Here is a 20163-nt window from a genome sequence, read left to right on the forward strand (position 1 = left end):
ACTATCTCAAAGCTTGCTTTCCATGTGGTTCCTTTTGTGAGTTACATGATAATTATCTGTGTCAAATTAAAACAGAGCTTCATATATCTTATTTTGACTTATTGTCATATTGCAAACAGTTTGTGTTAAAAATATTAGGTATGCTCCTTTGAAGACATTAAACATGTTAAACCTACAATTTATAAAATCAAATATTTTAAACCATGCATGTAGATGGTCAACTTGTTTGTCTTGTGCCAATATTTTAATTTAAAATATGAAAGCATTAATATTGATTGAAATTTTTAGCCGCTATTTTTCGATTTGGCACAGCTACGTCATGTAGAAGTATATAAGCATATTCTATTGATTCATACAGTATTTAGTATACAAAATAAACTGCTCGTGTTTTATAGCTTGCTATCCCTTCGGTTCCTTCTGCGAGAACCATGGTAGTTTGTCTATATCAAAGTTTCCACCACATATTATAATGCCAATTTTCTTTATACTAGGATCCATTTGTCTTAACTTTTCTGACATGGCAGCAGCTACTGTTGCTCCAGAAGCGGCTTCTATTACCAACTTAAGTAAAACAAAATATAGTTTTAAAAATGTTACAAAATTCGGATATTATTTTTAATAAAAAGACTATATCTCCCTCATGCAAAGCTCGGATTCCTTGCCCAGTTTTGACTATATTTTTTGTTCTTATTGGTTTTAGCAGCTATTTGAATAAGTTATAGATTTTCAAATATTTTGGCCTTGACCATTACTAAAGAGACATTATTTGGCGAAAAACGTATCTGGTGCAGTAAAATTGGTAACGTTTTCGTTTATTTTCCCGAAACAACTTTATTTATTGCATTCTATGGTAAAACATCATTATTTATTGTCCATTTGAAAAAAAACCATCATCTTCTATATTGATATTATGACAGTTTTTTCCACGCTTAGTAAAACATGAAAGGCATGTCATATGCAGAAACATTGCAAGACCAAAATCTTTAAAAAATGAATCTAGTAAGACAGATTATTTGATTGATGGCTATTTGGCAATCAAAGACATATATTTCATTGTTTGATCAAGACTATCATGACTTGTAAATGTGAAACAAATATACTCTGCTTTGTATTTAATCAAAAGCCATTTCGGATTTTTAACGTACTAAAAATAAAGCTCACAACGTAGCACGGCTTCTGACACCGAGCTAGCACACCATGTTGTCTAACAGTCTTACTCTTAGGGCTGGATGCCACTAAGAAAATAAATGATCTTGACATTTGGTATTGACTATGATTTTTTTATATTGGTGCAGAATATGGTATTACACGGAAATTTGTTGAAGTGACCATAAGTTTTTAAGTTACTGACAATAAACAACTTTGAATCCCTGCATAATTTGAAACGGTTTTAGTAATAAGCATTGACGATGGTCAATCACAAGAATAATATTAATCATGTTAATTAGCTTTCATGAATAGGACAATCCCCTAAATGACGAATTGGTAAATTTCATATAGCGCAATGTCAGGTCTGATATACAAAGACCAACCAAACATGTAATATTTTACTAAAATATAAATTTAAAACTTACCTTCATATGTTGAAATACAAACTTCATCCCCTTTATAATATCTTCATGACCCTGAATAATAGAAAGCGGTTATGTCAAGTGGTCTTTGTAAATACTTTTAGTAGAGCATTTGCATTATTCACGTATTTGCTAGCGTATCCGTATCGACGTATCGTGTAACACGTATCAAAGGAATTGATAAATTAAGTCAAGTTGGTCCCGATGAAGATATTCTATAATGCATTTGAGGTTAATAAAGTTTTAATTGAGGTCGGGGCTAAATCATTATTTTTTACAATATGCCCGACACGAATACGTCGATCCGGGCACGTATCCATACACGTGAATAATGCAAATGCTCTAGTAGTAAATAATGTGGTTAAATAATTATACATTAGAAAAAAAATAAGTACACGACAGATCCGTCAAATATATAGCAACCATACTTACATGTATATATAGAATAATGCTAAAGTAGAGTTGAGTTTCGTCTGTCTGCAAGTTGTAGATAAGGAAATTGAATTGGCATATATTGGTGGAAGAAATCTTTATTCATGTTGTGAACTACAATACTCGAAAGAGGTGTGCCTACATTGCCAAAGCTGTGTAATACAAACAATGTATCTATAAGACCAAGCGTATATTGGTTTCTTGACTGCATAATTTTGTAATTAAAAGAAAGACGAAAGATACAAAAAGTGAGGCAAAATATACCAATGGGAAATTCATCTCACGAGTTGAAAACACACTGACAATAAAGACAAACTACAGTACACAAAAAACATCATAATAACGAATGGACAACACAAACCCAACCAAAAATCGAGGGTGCTTTATTATGCTCCAAAAGGGATATTCAAACTCAGAAGACTAAAACAAACTGAAATTTCCTTGACACAAATTGTAAAAAAAAACAATCAAAAGACAAACAAAAGTATACGTAACACAACATAGAAACTAAGAACTAAACAACACTAGCCCCATCAAAAACCGGGGATGATCTTATGTGCTCCGGAATGGTAAGTAATCCCATGTCCTCTTGTGGTACCCGAGGTATTGCTCTTGTGAATGCAACCCGGTGATAAGTCTAATTCGTTAAGTCGTTGTTGAGGAAAAGAGAACGGGATTGTGGTTATGCCAGTTGGAAAAGATTTGTCGTCATCTGTGAAACAACGTTCACCCAACTCGTGATTGCGTCCGTATATTTCCGAAGGGCGATTTCAACTTCCCCAAGTAGACATCTTCGTATAATACGTTTCTTATAAGCAACAACCGTACATCCAGAAATAGCAAAACAACAACAATACCGAACTCCAAATAAAGCTTAAAATGAAAAGTCCCTCAACAATTGACAAAATCAAAAGCTCAAACCAATCAAACGAATGGTCAACAACTGTCATAAAAATCATGGTAATAAATGCAAGCTCTGGTATATCGAAACAACTGGGAGTATGCAGGCACTGCTGGAATAATAAAACAAAGAAAACGAAATGTCACTATTGGGAGATGAAATCATATCTTTTGTCTTGGAGTTTGATCTTATCAAACCCTCTTGTCAAGTTCTAAATGCAAGTCAATATTTAAGGCGAATACTAATAATCTTTGTATCAAATCAAAATAGTTTAATTCAATATAAGGAATATGACAATTGTGTATCATTCGTTTGATGTGTTTGAGCTTTTGATTTTGCTATTTGACTACTGACTTTCCGTTTTGAATATTCCTCAGAGTTCGGTATTTATAAAACACATTTTAGCACAATTTCATCTGTTTGTTATAAAACAAGGGTGACTGGTGTAAATCCATTTCTTCTTCTTTTAATCTGCAGAAACTTAATACATGTAATAGCAATCGTCTCCTAATTTATTCCAAAATACATGTGCATACTTCCCTCTGTATCATCAATATGAAATTAAAGAATTCTCTGCACATACACGTTGAAAACAAGATGATCGAAACAGTTTATATAACCTATACCATGGAAAGGATACAAAATTGTGTATTGCCCAATACTGCCTTAAGCCGACACAATACAAAAATGCATTATACAGATATATTTCATTCTACTGTATAACTTACAACAGTGAAGACATCCTTTTCTACTAGATCGCAGATAATAGGAAAAGTGAGATGACCTAATTGCTGTTGACTAATCCCGTCTGCTATCGTATCCAGAATTTTTGGAGGGTTTGGCCACAATCTTTCACCTGCAATTAATTATACATTAAGATGGTTTTACTAGATCGCGAATTGAAAGCTGACTTATTTTAATAAAGAAGACAAAGCAAACTGACGGTTAAGTGTTCATCTCAAGGTAAATTTATAAAACAGCAACAACTGAAATATATCTTTAAAAAATCAATGTACATGTAGTTCATGGGACAAGGACATCAGAAAATATAATTTAAATCCTATTTAAGTTACTATAAAGAAAAAAGAAAATCAACAAGGCATCAATACTTTCAAGTATCAATTTCCTGAAAGTTTCATAAATATCAGTGTGTGGTTTTAAGGAGTTGTAGATGACGGATTTCTACCGTCTTACTTTGTAGATACTGATTTCTGCATTACTTAAAAGATAAATATATTATGTATTTCACTATTTCAAATAATTAGGAAATTAGGAAAGTTGTGATATTACGGTATCACATTATGATTGATTCAGAGCAGTTTAAAGGCGCGATCAAATATTCGGACGATATTCTAAATACAATAACTATGTTTGATCACTTGATTTTAATAACAATATTCGTGCATTGTAGGAAAATATAAAAAAAATCAATTGTACAAGCTTTGTATGTCGTTAGAAACAGGAAGAAAAGCGAGGCCTGCCGAGCTTTTCTCCTGTTTCGATGCGATCTCAAATATTTAGAATACATTTTGTATTTCCCTGCAATGTACGGATATTAATTCTATCATGCAATTTAACAGTCACACTCAATTGTATATTTTATGCAACCCCCACCCATACAGCTGAATTGTTTTTGAATAAAATTGACATGTCTATAAAACCTTTTTTAAACCGCGACGAAAATCTTAAATAGAACTTTGAATGTTAATTAACCGTTCCCTCGCAACAGATCTAGAGTCAGGATAAAAGGATACAGTAAACGTTTATCGCTTCGTATTTTCTAATCGATTGTAGTACACAAGAGCATACATACACTGTCTATATTTACACACAATTCTTTGACAAGGAGATTGTAAGACAGTTTCTATTGTTTAACATTTATTGTTATTTCACCCGATCGACAATGTCGGGTGACATATTGCTTTTCCTCTGTTTCTTTTTCCCTATTCTTATTATTATTTTTCTTCCACCTACTTTTGTCCGGGAGTTTTCTCAGAGCCAATGGAACCAGTCTTAATGATTGTTGACTATAACAAGGACCACTGACTTTGGAAATTTAAAAAATGGTTGCCGTTACCATGGAAACAGCAAAAATGTGAAAAAAAATTGCAAATCCATTAAATCTTTCATTATAAGACCCAACTGGATGAAACTTTATGGGAATGTTGCCTGGCATGCCAAGATGTCTTGACCATATTTAGAAATTCCAAAATGGCTGCCATTACCATGGAAACTGGAGAAACATTGACCATTAGACCCTACGGGAAATTCTTAAAAGAAGCATTTACTCACTTATAATGGTTTGTCAAATCCATTGAAACTTTTATGGTATGTTCCCTCCCATGTTCCAATGTGGCATCTGTGATTAAAATATGTTGAATGGTCTCTGTTACCATGGAAATCAGCAAAAATGTCGAAAAATTCCAAAATGGCTGCCATTTCCATGGAAACTGGAGAAACAATGGCCATTAGACCCTATGGGAAATTCTTAAAAGAAAGTAGCATTTACTCACTTATAATGGTAGGTCAAATCCATTGAAACTTTTATGGTATGATCCAATGTGGCATCTGTGATTAAAATTTTTGGGATGGTCTCTGTTACCATGGACATAAGCAAAAATGTCGAAAATTTCTAAATGCTCCAAACTCAATGAAACTTATTATGATTGTTAACTGGCAAATATAGATAAGACATTTGACCTCGGAATTTCCAAAATGACCACCGTTTCTATTGAAACTGCAAAAATGTCAAAAATTTCAAAATGCTCCAAACTGAATGAAACTGAATATGACTATTAACTGGCAAGTATAAATGAGACTTTTGACTTTAGAATTTCCAAAATGGCTGCTGTTGCAATGGAAACAGCTGAAATGTAAAAGATTCCAAAATGCTCTAAATATACTGAAAATTTACAAAATGATATAAAGCAATGCATATAAATATGCACTCACTGTTTAAAATGTTCAAATTGGCTGCTGCTTTGTGTCAGTGGAGGAAGGGTGACATGTGCACTCACTTTTTAAAATGTTCAAATTGGCTGCTGCTTTGTGTCAGTGGAGGAAGGGTGACATCCGCTATTGCTTGCAATGGCGAATCTAGTTGTAGTTGTTGTTTGATGTTGATTTTATTTTGATACAATATTCGTTTGATTTTGTTTTGTGTTGTTTTGGGTTTTTTTTGTTCAAAGTTACTATTCTTATTGCAGTATTTATATTACCTGATCGCATGCACTTTTCAGCCATTTTGCCTTCAGGTTCTACCATAAATACTGAAAAGAGAACAATGTTAAGTCGAGAAAATACGTTTAACATAAAAACTGCTTAAAACATTGTATTAATTTTGCTATTTTATCTGCACAGGTTGAAATGAAAGCATTAGTCATTGATGACATAATATTACAAAGAAAATCATGGTTGCAATATCAATTGTCCAATGTGCATTGATTTTGACGTTTTTAAAAATGAAACATCGTCTGCTAGGCTGGTGTCATTTGTCATGCATTTCGAAAACTATTTCTGGTAAAAAGCGTCAACTCAAATGTAACGGGAATTACGGCAAAGAAAAACAACAAATGTTTACTTACATGTCTTACATTATGTAATTACATGTAGTAAATTCACACAGGAGATGTCAGTCTATTTGTCTTGGCGAATGTATATTATAGAACATTTTTTTTTCGAATCAGGAGTACACTTAGCCTGTACCAAGTCAGGAATATGGCAGTTGTTATCACAAAGTCCGTTTCTATGTATGTTCGCGTTTGTTTTTGTTGCTTCAGAGTTTCTGTTGTTCCGTTGTTTTTCTATTATAGTTGATGTGTTTCCATCGGTTTTAGTTTGTAACTCAGATTTGTTTTCTATCAATCGATTTGTGACTTGTGAACAGCAATATACTACTGTTGCCTTTATTTGGCACTAGCTGTCTTTTAACTCCCGTTAAAGAGCACGTGGAGTATAACATGAACTGAAATACGAGATAGCATGGGCATACAGAACGTATGATTCTGTTACAAAAAAGAAGACAAGTACATTTATGTGTCGTGTTCAAATGTGAATAAAATTAGGGTTAAAAAGACAAAGTTAAGAAGTCATTAAAGATATCATATAAAACACAATAGTTTTTGACCATAATATGTCTGATTATAAAAGAAATAACTTTTTAAAGGATTTTATCAAATGAAGTCCAAGTGAAAATCCGCTAAATGTTATTTTTGAACAACGTCCCGTCTCAGATCAGACAAGACCCCTGTGTATGTATGTACAAAAATATGTTATAACGACAATTACCTTTTACGTTTTTGTTAATAGCTTTAGCTGCAATGGCTATACCAGAGATCATTCCGCCTCCACTAGCCGATACTAGTATTGCATCCAGATCTGGTACTTCTTCTAAAAGCTCCACTGCCATGGTACCCTGATTATTAATAAAAGAAATTGGTTAAGTATAAATTAAATCTATGTAAAAAAGGATTTCCCTCCATGGATAATTGAAGAACCCCTTGTTTTTTTTTCATACAAAACTTTTATAACTTACCCTTCCGGAGCACCTGAGATCACCCCCAGTTTTTGGTGGGGTTCGTATTGTTTAGTCTTAAGTTTTCTATGGTGTGTCATCTGTACTATTATTTGTCTGTTTGTCTTTTTATTTTTGGCCATAGCATTAAATCTTGATTACATTGAATAATATCTCTACCTTTGAAAATTCGATTCATTATTTCTTGAATTTACATTAATTGGTGAAAAAGTGTCATTTTTTTATTTTGTATTTGATGGTAAAACTTAGTGTGTTAGCTTTCAATTAAAACAGAGTGAATGATTGAAATAATTATCTATTTAGATTAAATATACATGTTTTAAGGAGAGACAACACTGTAAACCTCTTGTTTTTCTGGTAGTGAAAATTGATTATGTGTAGCTACTGAAGCTCTTTCCGAAGCCAGAAAACGTACCATGAAACAAGATTTTTTTAAATGACCAGGTAAAATACTATGAAATTTATATAGTTTAGATTATATAAATTGTGCCTGTATCATGCCTACTTAGGTATACGCAGGACCTGATTTCAGGCTTTACTTGTTGAAATTGGGCATTTGTGTTTTCATTTTCTCTTGGTATCTTTCGCCCGTCTTTTGTTATGTTGTGTCACATGCTATAAGTATAGAGTGTAATTGCAATAAAGATTCGAATTGAATTGAATTGATTAAATGATTGGATTGAACAACATCACATTACAAGTTTCATACATTGAAGAGATGTTGTCTGTGAAATCTAAACATCCCAAGTACGATTCCCAGAGAACATAATTTTATGTAACTGAATAGTGTGGTTTGATCATATATTTATTTTGTACGTTATACACGCTCATAATCATCCTCCTCATCATCGTCGTCTTCATCATCGTTCTTGAATGTTCTGTGATATTAAATTTGTCATACCTGTCCGGCGATAATGTCATGGTCTGCCGTGTGAACAATGGCATATCCTTTTTCTTTTACTATCTTGTCACAGGTTTCTTTTCTAGTAAATAAAATTTAAAACAAATTAATAATAACAGTGATACAAATATCCCATTATAAATGCAATCAATTTAAGAAACATGATTAATTTTATTGAGAAAGCATTAAAACGTTTATATTAAAATAAAATGATGTGGCATGATTTCCAATGAGACAAATCTCCACCAGAGAACAAATGACGTAGAAGTTAACTTGTATATATCATTTACTACAATTACCTCCCCGCATATAAACCATTTTTGGGGAAAGAGTTTATAATAAATCAATTTTCAAATGCATTTCTTAATCAAAGAGCATGATTGCTCTGAGGAATACGATTGCTATTGTTTTCATTGCTATTAGTATTATTCTCAAAAATAATTCAACTGCACATGTATTCTCTATTTGATTAAATCTGAATAGTTTTTCAACTTTAAAAAATAGCCAATCTCTGATACAAGTGTATGAACAATGTAATTTTTGTGTTTTATTTTTGTACTATCAATTTCAAGTTAACTATCTACAGCAGTCACTGATATATATTATATAGAGAGAAGGTATCTCAATTCGTACCTTATCCTGTTATCACCTATTTTCCTATCGCGAATTCTATGAGAAAACCCAATTCTTATTCAATGACATTAAATATTTAATTTCCTTCAGGTCAGTGGGCATGACTCCTTTCCGTACACATTCCTCTGTTTAAATTGCCATCGCTTTTAATATAATTCGACGTCTATCGACATAACTGGCCTATTTTACTCTTCGTGCTGTCATATTTTGATTTTAAATTGACGGAAGTATTGTACTGGCGACAACTCTGGGCGATAATATGGAAGACTCCATTTCGGCTGAAGGGGAGTTCTAGTTTTACCTTTACGTTGTTGACTACATTTTTTTATTTAAATGTTGCACACGATTAAAAAACATGCAACTAAAATAACCCTTTATAGCAGATAGACACAGAAAGAATCTCTTGAGTTTCAAATTAATCAATGGAGTTGGGAATCCAGAGCAACCATTTAGTTTTGTGTCCCTGAAGGTCAAGAAAATTATACGCATGCGCTTAATTACCAAAACAAACCGTAGAATTATGATTTGTAGCAAGGACTATATTATATGTGAGTTAAACGTCCTAGATGGTTCTCCATATCTTTATGGAAGTTCAATATCAAATTTCAGTTTAATAACGGTAACATATAAGAAAAAACTTCGCTTCAGTACTGACAGAAATACTTTTATCGGAACAGATCTCGCATTTTATTTTTAACAAAACTGCGGAATTCCTTCGTGACGTGATTCTAAATATATAAAACACTAAATATAAATACTGCTTACTTCTGATTTTCCGTACTGAAAAATAAACGCATATAAAAAGGAAGATATCCCAAAAACGTTCTATAACTATGAAGTAATGGCTGTAAGCTTTTAGAAAGCTGATTAAAAGCAAGAGTGGCTTACAGTGGGTTTTTTTAAAGTGATCATGCACATAGCTTTATCAAATCACATTTCATTGAAATATTATTCTTCAAATTTCCTTTGTAAATGCAATGACATTATAACAGACAATGTCAAATTAAAGCTCCCCTTATATAAACATCATTTATCAAATATTTTTTTACGAAAACATTGGGTTTTGCATATGCAATAACTTCGGAATTGTCCTAGTTATATTCCTGTTCGGAGGGAATACGTAACTGATTATTGTGCCCTAGCTGTCATACGCGTTCTCAACATCAATAGCGGATGAGAAACGTCGATTTTAAAATGACGGCGGAATAATTTCAGTGGAGGACAAACATATATAATCTCGCCAGACAGAGTAATTCATTTCCTTCTTCTTTTTTAAGTATTTGTATAATATGTGATAAATAACATGTTCATAATGGCCCTGTTATCGCCCCTGCTATCGCCGCTCGACCGATATGAGAATTTGCCTGGTGCCTTGGGCTAATATGGGAGTCTCGAGATGATACCATGACAGACATCGAAAAAAAACATGTTCTAATCTATAAACAATAAACACGTGAAGATAGCACAAAACAACAATATTGAGACATTGCCACACTTTGACTATAATTATTAAAACCAAAATTAACGTGTACAGCCATAGATTGTCTTTCGGATACACATTAATTCAGTTTTGGTTAGAAAAGTCATTCGATGAAACATTTGATAAAAAAGATGCTTTTAACAGCAACAAGGTTTTTTTCCGCAATGTAAATAGGTATATTAGTTATCACTGAACTAGTATATATATTTGTTTAGGGGCCAGCTGAAGGACGCCTCCGGGTGCGGGAATTTCTCGCTGCATTGAAGACCTGTTGGTGACCTTCTGCTGTTGTCTGTTCTATGGTCGGGTTGTTGTCTCTTTGACACATTCCCCATTTCCATTCTCAATTTTATACTCGTCCTTCTATTCATTTCTCTTCTTTTCATCACTCTATAATTACATTACATGTATGTTTTAGAAGAATCCGTTATTTTGATTGGATAACAACGCTTGTGCATCATACTAAAATTCACCTTTATATCCCAATGAAGTTTAACATTCATGATGAGACGTGGTATCACAAAAAAATGCACAAGTTATTTAAAGAAATAATCAAAATCGATTTTTCATGATCATAACGAAAAAACGTAATTATAAGTATTGAATGATTCTTTTAGTAATTTTATAGGGTTGTAAAAGAGTTGACCGTGCGTACAGTTTTAGAATGAAGCGCTTCAAAAAGTGCTGGAACCCAGGTACATCTGTAAGCATCAAGGCCGAAGGGACCTGAACAATATATGCAGATTAACATCTTCGCATGTAGGTTCGAAAGTTGTACAGTTACTTATAGTTGCTAACATTTTCGTCATTTTGGTCTCTTGTGAATATTTGTCTCATTGTCATTCATACCGCACCTCCTTCTTGTCTCATACTTTATTTAACATTAAAAAGCTGTGTACAGTTACCTTCCACTTGGGTAAGGTTCACAAAATATCAATTCTGCTCCATAACCTTTAATAGCCGCAGCCTTGACCTTAGAAGCTTTTTTTGGAATGATAACCGAACATTCGACACCTGACATACGTGACGCCCAAGCTGTAGCCTGGCCATGGTTACCACTGCTGTGAGTGACCTGTAGTAAATTCATCGAAATTATATGATATTACTTGATTTATTTCACTTGACTGGGCGGGGTTTAACCGGTTCGCTCATCATAGACCAGTCTATCTATAGACAGGTGTTTTGGGATAAACGAATTAATGAAGTGTCCAGTTGTGGTCATTAATGCAGTGAAAGTATGTAAACACTATATGTGTATTCGAAAAGTAAATAGTGAGACAGATCCGTAGATTTTCTTGTAAAACGGAGTTGAAAAACATGCAATATATTCCAAATACTAAGCTATTACACGTATTATTGATATAAGTTTTTAACTACACTTTCGTCCCATATCAGTTCTTTTGTATATCCATTTGGTGACACTGATAGGTGAATAGAAATCAAAAATGATTATATAACGGAATCATCTTTAACACACACATCTTCAAATAGAATGTCCTATTGCAAATTAAAACGTAAGCTCCGCCCGATCAGTAGAAATAACATTGGTAATAAGTACCTAGTATTTGAATTATGTAATGCTATACGAAACAGAAACTTGTTTTTATAATATTTAACAATACAACAAATATTTCCTAAAGGTGACAACAACGTTGTCAAGTGTCCAAACTACTATACATAAGAAGGTCTAAATCGAACATAGCCTTTAAAAAACTGATAAAAGATGACAAAACATCTTTTGAGGGAAACCTTACATCCATAATTTGACCTGGTACATAACCATATAGCGAAGGTAAAAACGTATAGGTAAATTCAGAAAGGAGAAGTCCATAAAACAGTTACTGACATAATCAAACGTTATCAACCAACATGGAACGAGGTAAAAAAGAACTGTCATATTTCTGACTTGGTACAGGCATCTACAGAATAAATTGTTGGGTTAAAACTGTTTATAGTTTTGTTTGATTGACAAAATTTGGGAAGCAAACCACTTAGCCATAATAGGTAATGTAGTAGACAACTTATGTGAGTATACATTCAAACCAAAACTCCCGATATCATTTCAATCACTTCGATCAGTGGAAGCAACAAAACATATATCAAACATAATTAAAGCATTAAGACAGTATAATTAAGATGTCCTTATTTAAAAGTGTAAAGCGTTTGTTCCGAAACAGGTTAATTTCTAGAAGACTTATAATGTATTGTTTCTGCTGTTGGTTTATTTCGATTCTCTAAAGAAATTAATTAGATTCTATTCAAGGATATTATTCAATATTCTAAAGGAGTGGTTATATAGATAAACCATAGTTGTTATGTAACGTAAATTGGTAAGAAAATTTGTAACCCACTAGTCGATATATCACTGTGCTTAAACGGCTGTGGGTAACTTAAGTTACCCACAGCCCAAGATGGAGCCGCCTGGCTTCGGTAAGAAGCTTCTATCCTATATAATAACAATACAATGAAAACAACACAAATGTTTAGTAATTAAAAAGTTGTATCAATCTTTTAGGGAAACCCCTAAACATAAAAGGTGATAAAATACTGCAAAATAAACGATCACATTACGATTTTCAAAAACACTTAGGATGTCCGTAACTTGAAAACAACTTGTCCGTAACTTATTTCAATATATCAATAGGGATGTCCGTAACTTTAACACAATGTCCGTAACCTTGAACATAATATATTATTGTATAATAGTCCCAGCTGTAACTTTCAAAGAATCGATATTCGTGGATGGATTAAATAATTAAACATGTTATAGAAATTGCATCAAATATATAATCAGAAAGAAAGTAGATTTCTAGTTTGATATAATTCTTTTGTGAATACCATGTTTTCTGGTATTGTACCCAGCTAATAAACTCGAATCTTTTTTTAAAATTACATGTGTTAGTTTATATAGTGACATAGGTACCATGTTCATAACTCAATCAGCCAACACAATGGAACTTCAAAATTTAGCATAAGGAAACAAGTTTGGGACGAAAAATCAGGACATGCAGCTTATAAATCTCACCACTTCCCACTGCAGATATCACAAATTTCAGATCAAATTACTCAAGGCTTAAAAACATACATTAAAAGTAAACAAACGAAAATCACCTTTAAGAGAACAAGTTCAGATGTCAATCCTGAGCGGAAATACATAGACGGAGATGTCCAGACCCCTGAAGAATATATTTACGCTTTGATACCAAGTGTTATTGAATCCCTGAGGTCAATGAAATGTTTAGAAGATTTTAAATCTATCTTAATTGCTGTTATAAACGGACACATGTTCAACAAGATAGCCTTCCATTTACTCTAAGATGTTGGCATTTTTTTTCATAACACTAGATATAGTGGAGACCTTACTTTTTTGGCTAATAATTCGGAAATTATTTAAAGGAAAAGGTATCAATTTTGCCCGCGGCTAAAAGGGCCAAGGACTCAACAGTGAACAATCTATAAAGCCAGAAGAATGTAAGATAAATTTCGCTGTACCATCAGATCCTGTTTTATGTAAACACTCTGCAAAGTATACTTTGGATGCTGCTAACCAAGTTTACTTGATTTATCTATCAACATATTATCCGAAAATCGGGAATAAACTGAAAAAAAAAACAACGGTAAATTATTAAATCTCGGGTCTGATTTTTTACAGCTATGTTCTCTTTTCTCTTGGTTATTTTGACGCATATCGTAATAGTATAAAACTAGGTAATAAATACGGGATTTGATAGTGTTTCTTGTCCTTTAATTGTTGAAATTATCAATCTTACAATTTTGAAAACAAAAGTTACCCACATTCGAAAATAAAGTTACGGACAGTCTGATTAGTTTTGACCATAAAGTTACGGACATCTTATGCATTTTTTAAAGTTGGCCTTGCGCTAAAATGAACTTAAAATTGACAAATTTATGGTAATGGTAAGTGATTTCTTTATTCAAGAATCCTATAAATATTTACATAGTGCATGAAAAACGTCGCAAAAAGAAGATTTTGTATCAATCATATATCAACGAGTATAGAGCCCGCCATCTTGGGCTGTGGGTAACTTAAGTTACCCACAGCCGTTTAAGCACAGTGATATATGTTGTCGGTAGCTGAAACGCACGAAATTTACCCATTATAGATCATTATATACATGTAGTTTTAACAAATGTTCTTTCTTAAAATAATAAATCTATTATTTTATCACAGTGAAAGTAAATATTTATAATATCAGTAAATATATGGCATATCATTCACGTACAAACATATTTCAAATATGCAAATATGGCAATAAGGTTGGGGTGGCTGTCGGAGCTTCAAGACAAGCAAATTAACATTAAATGTATCATAAAAATGGAATTAAACATTACATACCACTCCTTTTAAATCTAGATCTGTTTCTTTCAATTTCAAAATCTGAAATATGAATTTTTATGCATGTAAGATATGCAAGTCATAGTAAGTTAGAGTGCTTGACGTTATATATATTTTTTTTTAATTTAAGAGGAAAAATCATGTTGATGGTTAATTGAACTTAAGGCATACGTAACCGTACAATGCTCCATTCAAAAATGCTCAGTGTTTCAATGTTTCTTTTGCTATTTTTAAACATTTTTATTCTTAGAATTTACCTATCATGGTTGTCTTTGATATATAGTTATGATTTTACACGTCTTATTGAAATACTGAATATCCAGAAGTATATTGCACCGTTTATTTCATTTACATGACTGGATGTTGTATCCATTTGGTGGGGTTTAAGAATACGCAGGTATGTTCGGCTTTTTTTACTTATAAAAAATAAGCTATTTAGAGCTTGATGTTTAGTACAGATACATTGTACCTGCCTATTGTTTAAGACTGAATTTTGAACTCGAAATATCTTCTGACTTTTTGTATTGGATTTCTGTCGCCTTAAGGATGTACTTATGTGAGGTTTTGGAATTTGTGTCAGATATTCGGACTTCTTCGTTTTTTTTCTACAATACAGGATAAAATATTCTGCCCCATAACACCCATTTCTCTTTTCATATAAGACTTCAATAGCTCTTAAAAGGTCATTTACCAAAATATAAGCATATTATAGATTTCTTTTCTTTTGATTTGAGACCGAAATAATACCATTGCAAATATAAGGTAAAAGTCCGAGTCAGCCTTTCCCCCCTTTTTAAAAAAAATCAAATATCTCCAAAAGGAGCTCCATAACCTATAAATATTTTAAGCTTATTTGGTTCCTTAACTAAAGCACTTCTGACTTATAGTATCAATTTTAAATTCTAGATTGTTTTTAATTTCGCCTAAGTACATCCTTAATGTATACCTAAACATCTTTTATTTTATTTGTCAAAAGTACAATGGCGTTGCATGGTTTTGCCTGGTCGAACGTAACAAAGAACTCAGCTTATGATTTTATTAGTGCACCGTTAATTTTTTCTTATCCTACCTTATACAAACCTGTTTTTTCAAGTGCCCTAGCTAAGATACCTGTTTTATCCTTTCTTATACAAATCCGTTTTCTCCAAGAGGGACTCAAATGTATTTAACCTTTTCCCTTCCAATTAATAGTAGGGTGCCCAGTGTCCAAAAAGCCCTTTAGTTTACGAGTTTAAATTAACGGAATAACACATGGCTATTTAAAAAAAAAAAAAAAAAAAAAATTAAAGGGAAATCATTATATTTCACAATCATAATTATCGTCGTAAGTTCCCATGGTCACGATTTTCTACATTTCCTGTTTTACAGGGTACTCCAGGTACCGTATTGTACGGTGAATCTTTATCATGAAAAAGATATGTACCACATTTCCTCTGAAAGCAAAGTTATTACGTGTTTCATCACAAAGTGCATGTGTGTACCAAATTTCATGTGTGAAATAAAAGTCGTTTTGAAGAAATTAGCAGTTTGAAAAACACAAATTAAGTCACCATTTTAGCATTGATTAAACACGGATTATCTCGTGCCATTAATCATTTTGTTGCTTACGCTATTAGATCATTAACAAGGACAGTAGTCACTCTATACATTTCTCATTTTTGCAACTCTTTATTTTCTTTGCTTTTAATTTGTAATAGACCAACACTCCGTTCGTAATATTTTTCACCAAAGATGAGTACATACATTAACCTGTCCGACCTTTTGTCGTTTGAGTTTTGTCAGATTCTTTGTTGCACGTTTGATTTTAAACAATCATTTATATTAAAAGACATATACTATGCAAATTTTTCTTCCTATCTACATTTGTTCAAATCAAGTGAAGTGGAAATTTGATACTCAATTCATACGATACATTCCATCATAACGAAATGCCTCATTTTAAAAATCCTCTCAAAATTTCCCTTAAGGAAACAGTTAAAAATTACAAAAAGTATTTCATAGAATTCATAATTTTTGTGTGATTCACCAGCACTTCACTTTTACGCATTTTACGATTATGATTTATTGATTGTTGGTTGCTTTACGTCCAGTGGCAAATATCGCATACATGTTCAGGACGAACGCAAATCACGAGTTAACTGACAAAATCTGGCATATATGAAAATCCTTACATTCTCGAAGTATAATGATTCTACACAATACAAAGATGTTGTTGTTGCTAAACCAATAATAGAACTACAAAAAAACATGCACACCACTATACTGATCGAGGTTGCACGTGCTTACGAGTTGTAAACCCGTAACAAACTAGAAAAATTACTGTTGTTATGAATGTTATAATAATATGAACTTTTTATATGAACTTTTTATAAAAAAAATTATGAAATGCAGACCGGCATATTGTGATGTGCATTAAATCTTTATCTGAAAATGGTTTCCTCTTGTTAAAAATAATCTCTAAAAAAATGTCTAAATGCATTGTCTTACTGTGTTATAACAACCTACATACTCACTGAATTTAGTGCTCCTCTTGCTTTAAAAGATCCAGTTTTCTGTAAATTTTCACATTTGAAAAATGCTTCTCTTCCAATTAAATTATTGAAAGTCGAACTTGTGAAAATAGGTGTTCTGTGAACAAACGGCTTTATCCTTTCGTGTGCTTTGTGAATATCATCGATAGTTGTCCGACACGACATTGTCACAGTACTCTACAGTACAATATTTCAGTGCGTGGCCTAGTACTCGTTAGACAAAAGTTACTAACTTCCTTTCTATTTTAATACAGTGAGTAAACTTGTGTTTTATAGTATTAAATCCATACGTACTCGGGAAAGCGCAACGTCTGAAACATGTAATGTTAATATTAAATCCCACATTAAAATGATTCACTGAGGATCTTTGATGCATGAATATATCATCGAAGATGGGAAGGTACTAAAAAAACTTTAATTTTTTCATCGCATAATAGTTGTAATACAAATAAACTTGATTCACAATTTAAAAACCAATCCAACCTTGGTAATTAAACGGGTGACTGCGCTTTTTACTATCCGCAATTTTGAATAAGTTAGATACGCTGAGCATGGTAAGACTATGTAGAATGAATTATATCGAATACAAAACAATGACTTCAGTTCGTCCTATTTAACAGTTTAATTCTCGTTTTAAATTTGCCGAACACTTTTCATAGTACTTCCATGGACAGATGACAAAAAGCAGACAGAAACACGTATTATAGTGATAAATATTTCAATACAGTATTTTAATTATAAACAGACGTATATTCCCTGAAGCTGATCTATATCAAATAAGGCAGTAGGGCCATTTTTTCTTGAATTCATTTAACAAGGGCCATTTTTCAAAGGCCTTTTAACCTATTTTTTTTACAATTCATAGTATGTCCGCTACATATGTGACTTTGATACCCTTAAAGTAGATGGTGCACCCTATAAACGGACGTGAACCCTTCTTAGCTAAACGTTAACACAACATCATTAGAATATGTCTTTACATTAGAATATGTCTTTACATTAGAATATGTCTTTACGGTAATCATTTGCAGGATTAAGGCCCAAGAGTGGGTTATTAATCTAGAAAATCGAGTATTGAAAGCTATTCGTTTTAGCTATAACTTCAATGCATTATCACTGTTGTTGCATTCATTTCTGATGTGGAATTTTTGGAGATGGATCAACTTTCATTGTGGTTTTATGGGGTAATTTAACATGAAAAACGTAACAATATTCATTTGATGATTTTCAGTAATATTAACGATATTTAACCTATTTTTTTTTTTAATTAAAACTTATCGTCCATGCTTACTTGAAAATACAGAGGATATATCCCATGTACAGTTTATTATGGACGTTGTGTGTTATTAAGCAATGAACCACAACGAGTTGAGAGAAGCCATTATATGATATTAAAAATATGCTGAGTGCTGTACACAATTTAAACACACAAATGTATTGTACACGTTGTATATATGAAAAAGAAGATGCGGTATGATTGCCAATGAGACAACTCTTCACAAGAGACCAAATGACACAGAAATTAACAACTTTAAGTCACCGTACGGCCTTCAACAATGAGCAAAGCTCATACCGCATAGTCAGGTATAAAAGGCCCCGAAATGACAAATGTGAAACAATTTAAACGAGCAAACTAACGGCCTAAGTAATTTACAAAAAAAATGAAAGAAAACCAAATATGTAACACAGCAACAAACGACAACCAATGAATTACAGGCTCCTGACTTGGGACAGGCATATACATACATACAGAATGTGGCGGGGTTATACATGCGGGATCCCAACCCTCCCCTTACCTTGGACAGTGATGTCACAGTACAGTCTTCAACATCAATTAAAGTATTCCAATTTTAACTCGAAGTATACTTACTAAATGCTGAAAGCACGTATCTTTACAAACCTTAGTCACAAATTTTTCCTTAAAAAAAGCTTCAAATTTGCAAACATTAAATAAATCTATTTATAACTAATACATATACAGATAGTGAACATAATTTGTTATCTTTGTTCAGAATATTTCCCGCATACATAGTTAATTGTAATTATTTTGATTTTCTAAAATAGTCATCAGTTTATAAAATTGTTTACTGTAACATTCGTTACGAGTTTTAGTGATATAACTAAAGGCCAAAAAATTATATATCCTATGTTGGTAAAATCATCCAGAAGAACAGATACTGTCTCTTTTGAAATACCGATCTTTTCTTTTTTCTTTTTTTTTTGTAACGCCTGTTTGACATTTCTAATATTTCATATTGAAAATCAAAACAGCTGAATTTTGTGTATTTTTCACGTGAAACAGAACTTACTGGAGCAAGAGGAGCCCATTTTATCGGGCGCGCCAGCTATCAATATAGTTTCTGAGAGATTTCGCGAAACCACCCCAAAACAAACCTGGACTTTTGATCTTGAGGTCAACGTCACATGGAGGTCGTGATGATATGTGACACATCGTCTTGAGGTGATACACGTTCACATTATGCATATTATATATTCGATGACATTGAAATGGATACATTTTACCCTTCATATAGATCTGGACGAATTATTAGAACATATTTTAGCAATAAATGCTATTTTGACGTTAGATTTTCAATCCCAAAGTAAGCATTATCAAATCCTTCCGACTTAATTTAGTTTTTGAGCAAGTCGGCTGAATTAAGAATCTATTTAATGAAAATAAAAAAGAATCCGACTGTAAAAATGCACCGCATATACAATAGAAATGAATCGCTCTGACAGTGAAATGAAAGTAGTGTATCATTATTGAATATATATAGATTATAACATGGCCTTTTTCATATCAGACCCCTTATCAGCCCT

The 20163-nt window shown here is 32.5% G+C and overlaps 1 protein-coding gene across 1 annotated transcript; it reads right to left on the reverse strand.

Moving 5' to 3' along the window:
• Positions 1 to 322: 322 nt before the first annotated feature.
• On the reverse strand, positions 323 to 17505 carry LOC127712023 (probable serine racemase). The gene is made up of 9 exons (XM_052218180.1): positions 17323 to 17505; positions 14810 to 14851; positions 11358 to 11524; positions 8340 to 8421; positions 7192 to 7318; positions 6123 to 6173; positions 3633 to 3760; positions 1575 to 1625; positions 323 to 561 (listed from the first exon to the last, which is right to left on the reverse strand). The coding sequence occupies exons 1-9, from the start codon at positions 17503 to 17505 to the stop codon at positions 400 to 402; spliced, it is 993 nt and encodes a 330-aa protein (XP_052074140.1). The 3' UTR covers positions 323 to 399.
• Between the last annotated feature and the right edge of the window lie 2658 nt (positions 17506 to 20163).

Source organism: Mytilus californianus, unplaced genomic scaffold, assembly GCF_021869535.1.
Source record: "Mytilus californianus isolate M0D057914Y unplaced genomic scaffold, xbMytCali1.0.p SCAF_8, whole genome shotgun sequence".
Classification (NCBI taxonomy): domain Eukaryota; kingdom Metazoa; phylum Mollusca; class Bivalvia; order Mytilida; family Mytilidae; genus Mytilus; species Mytilus californianus.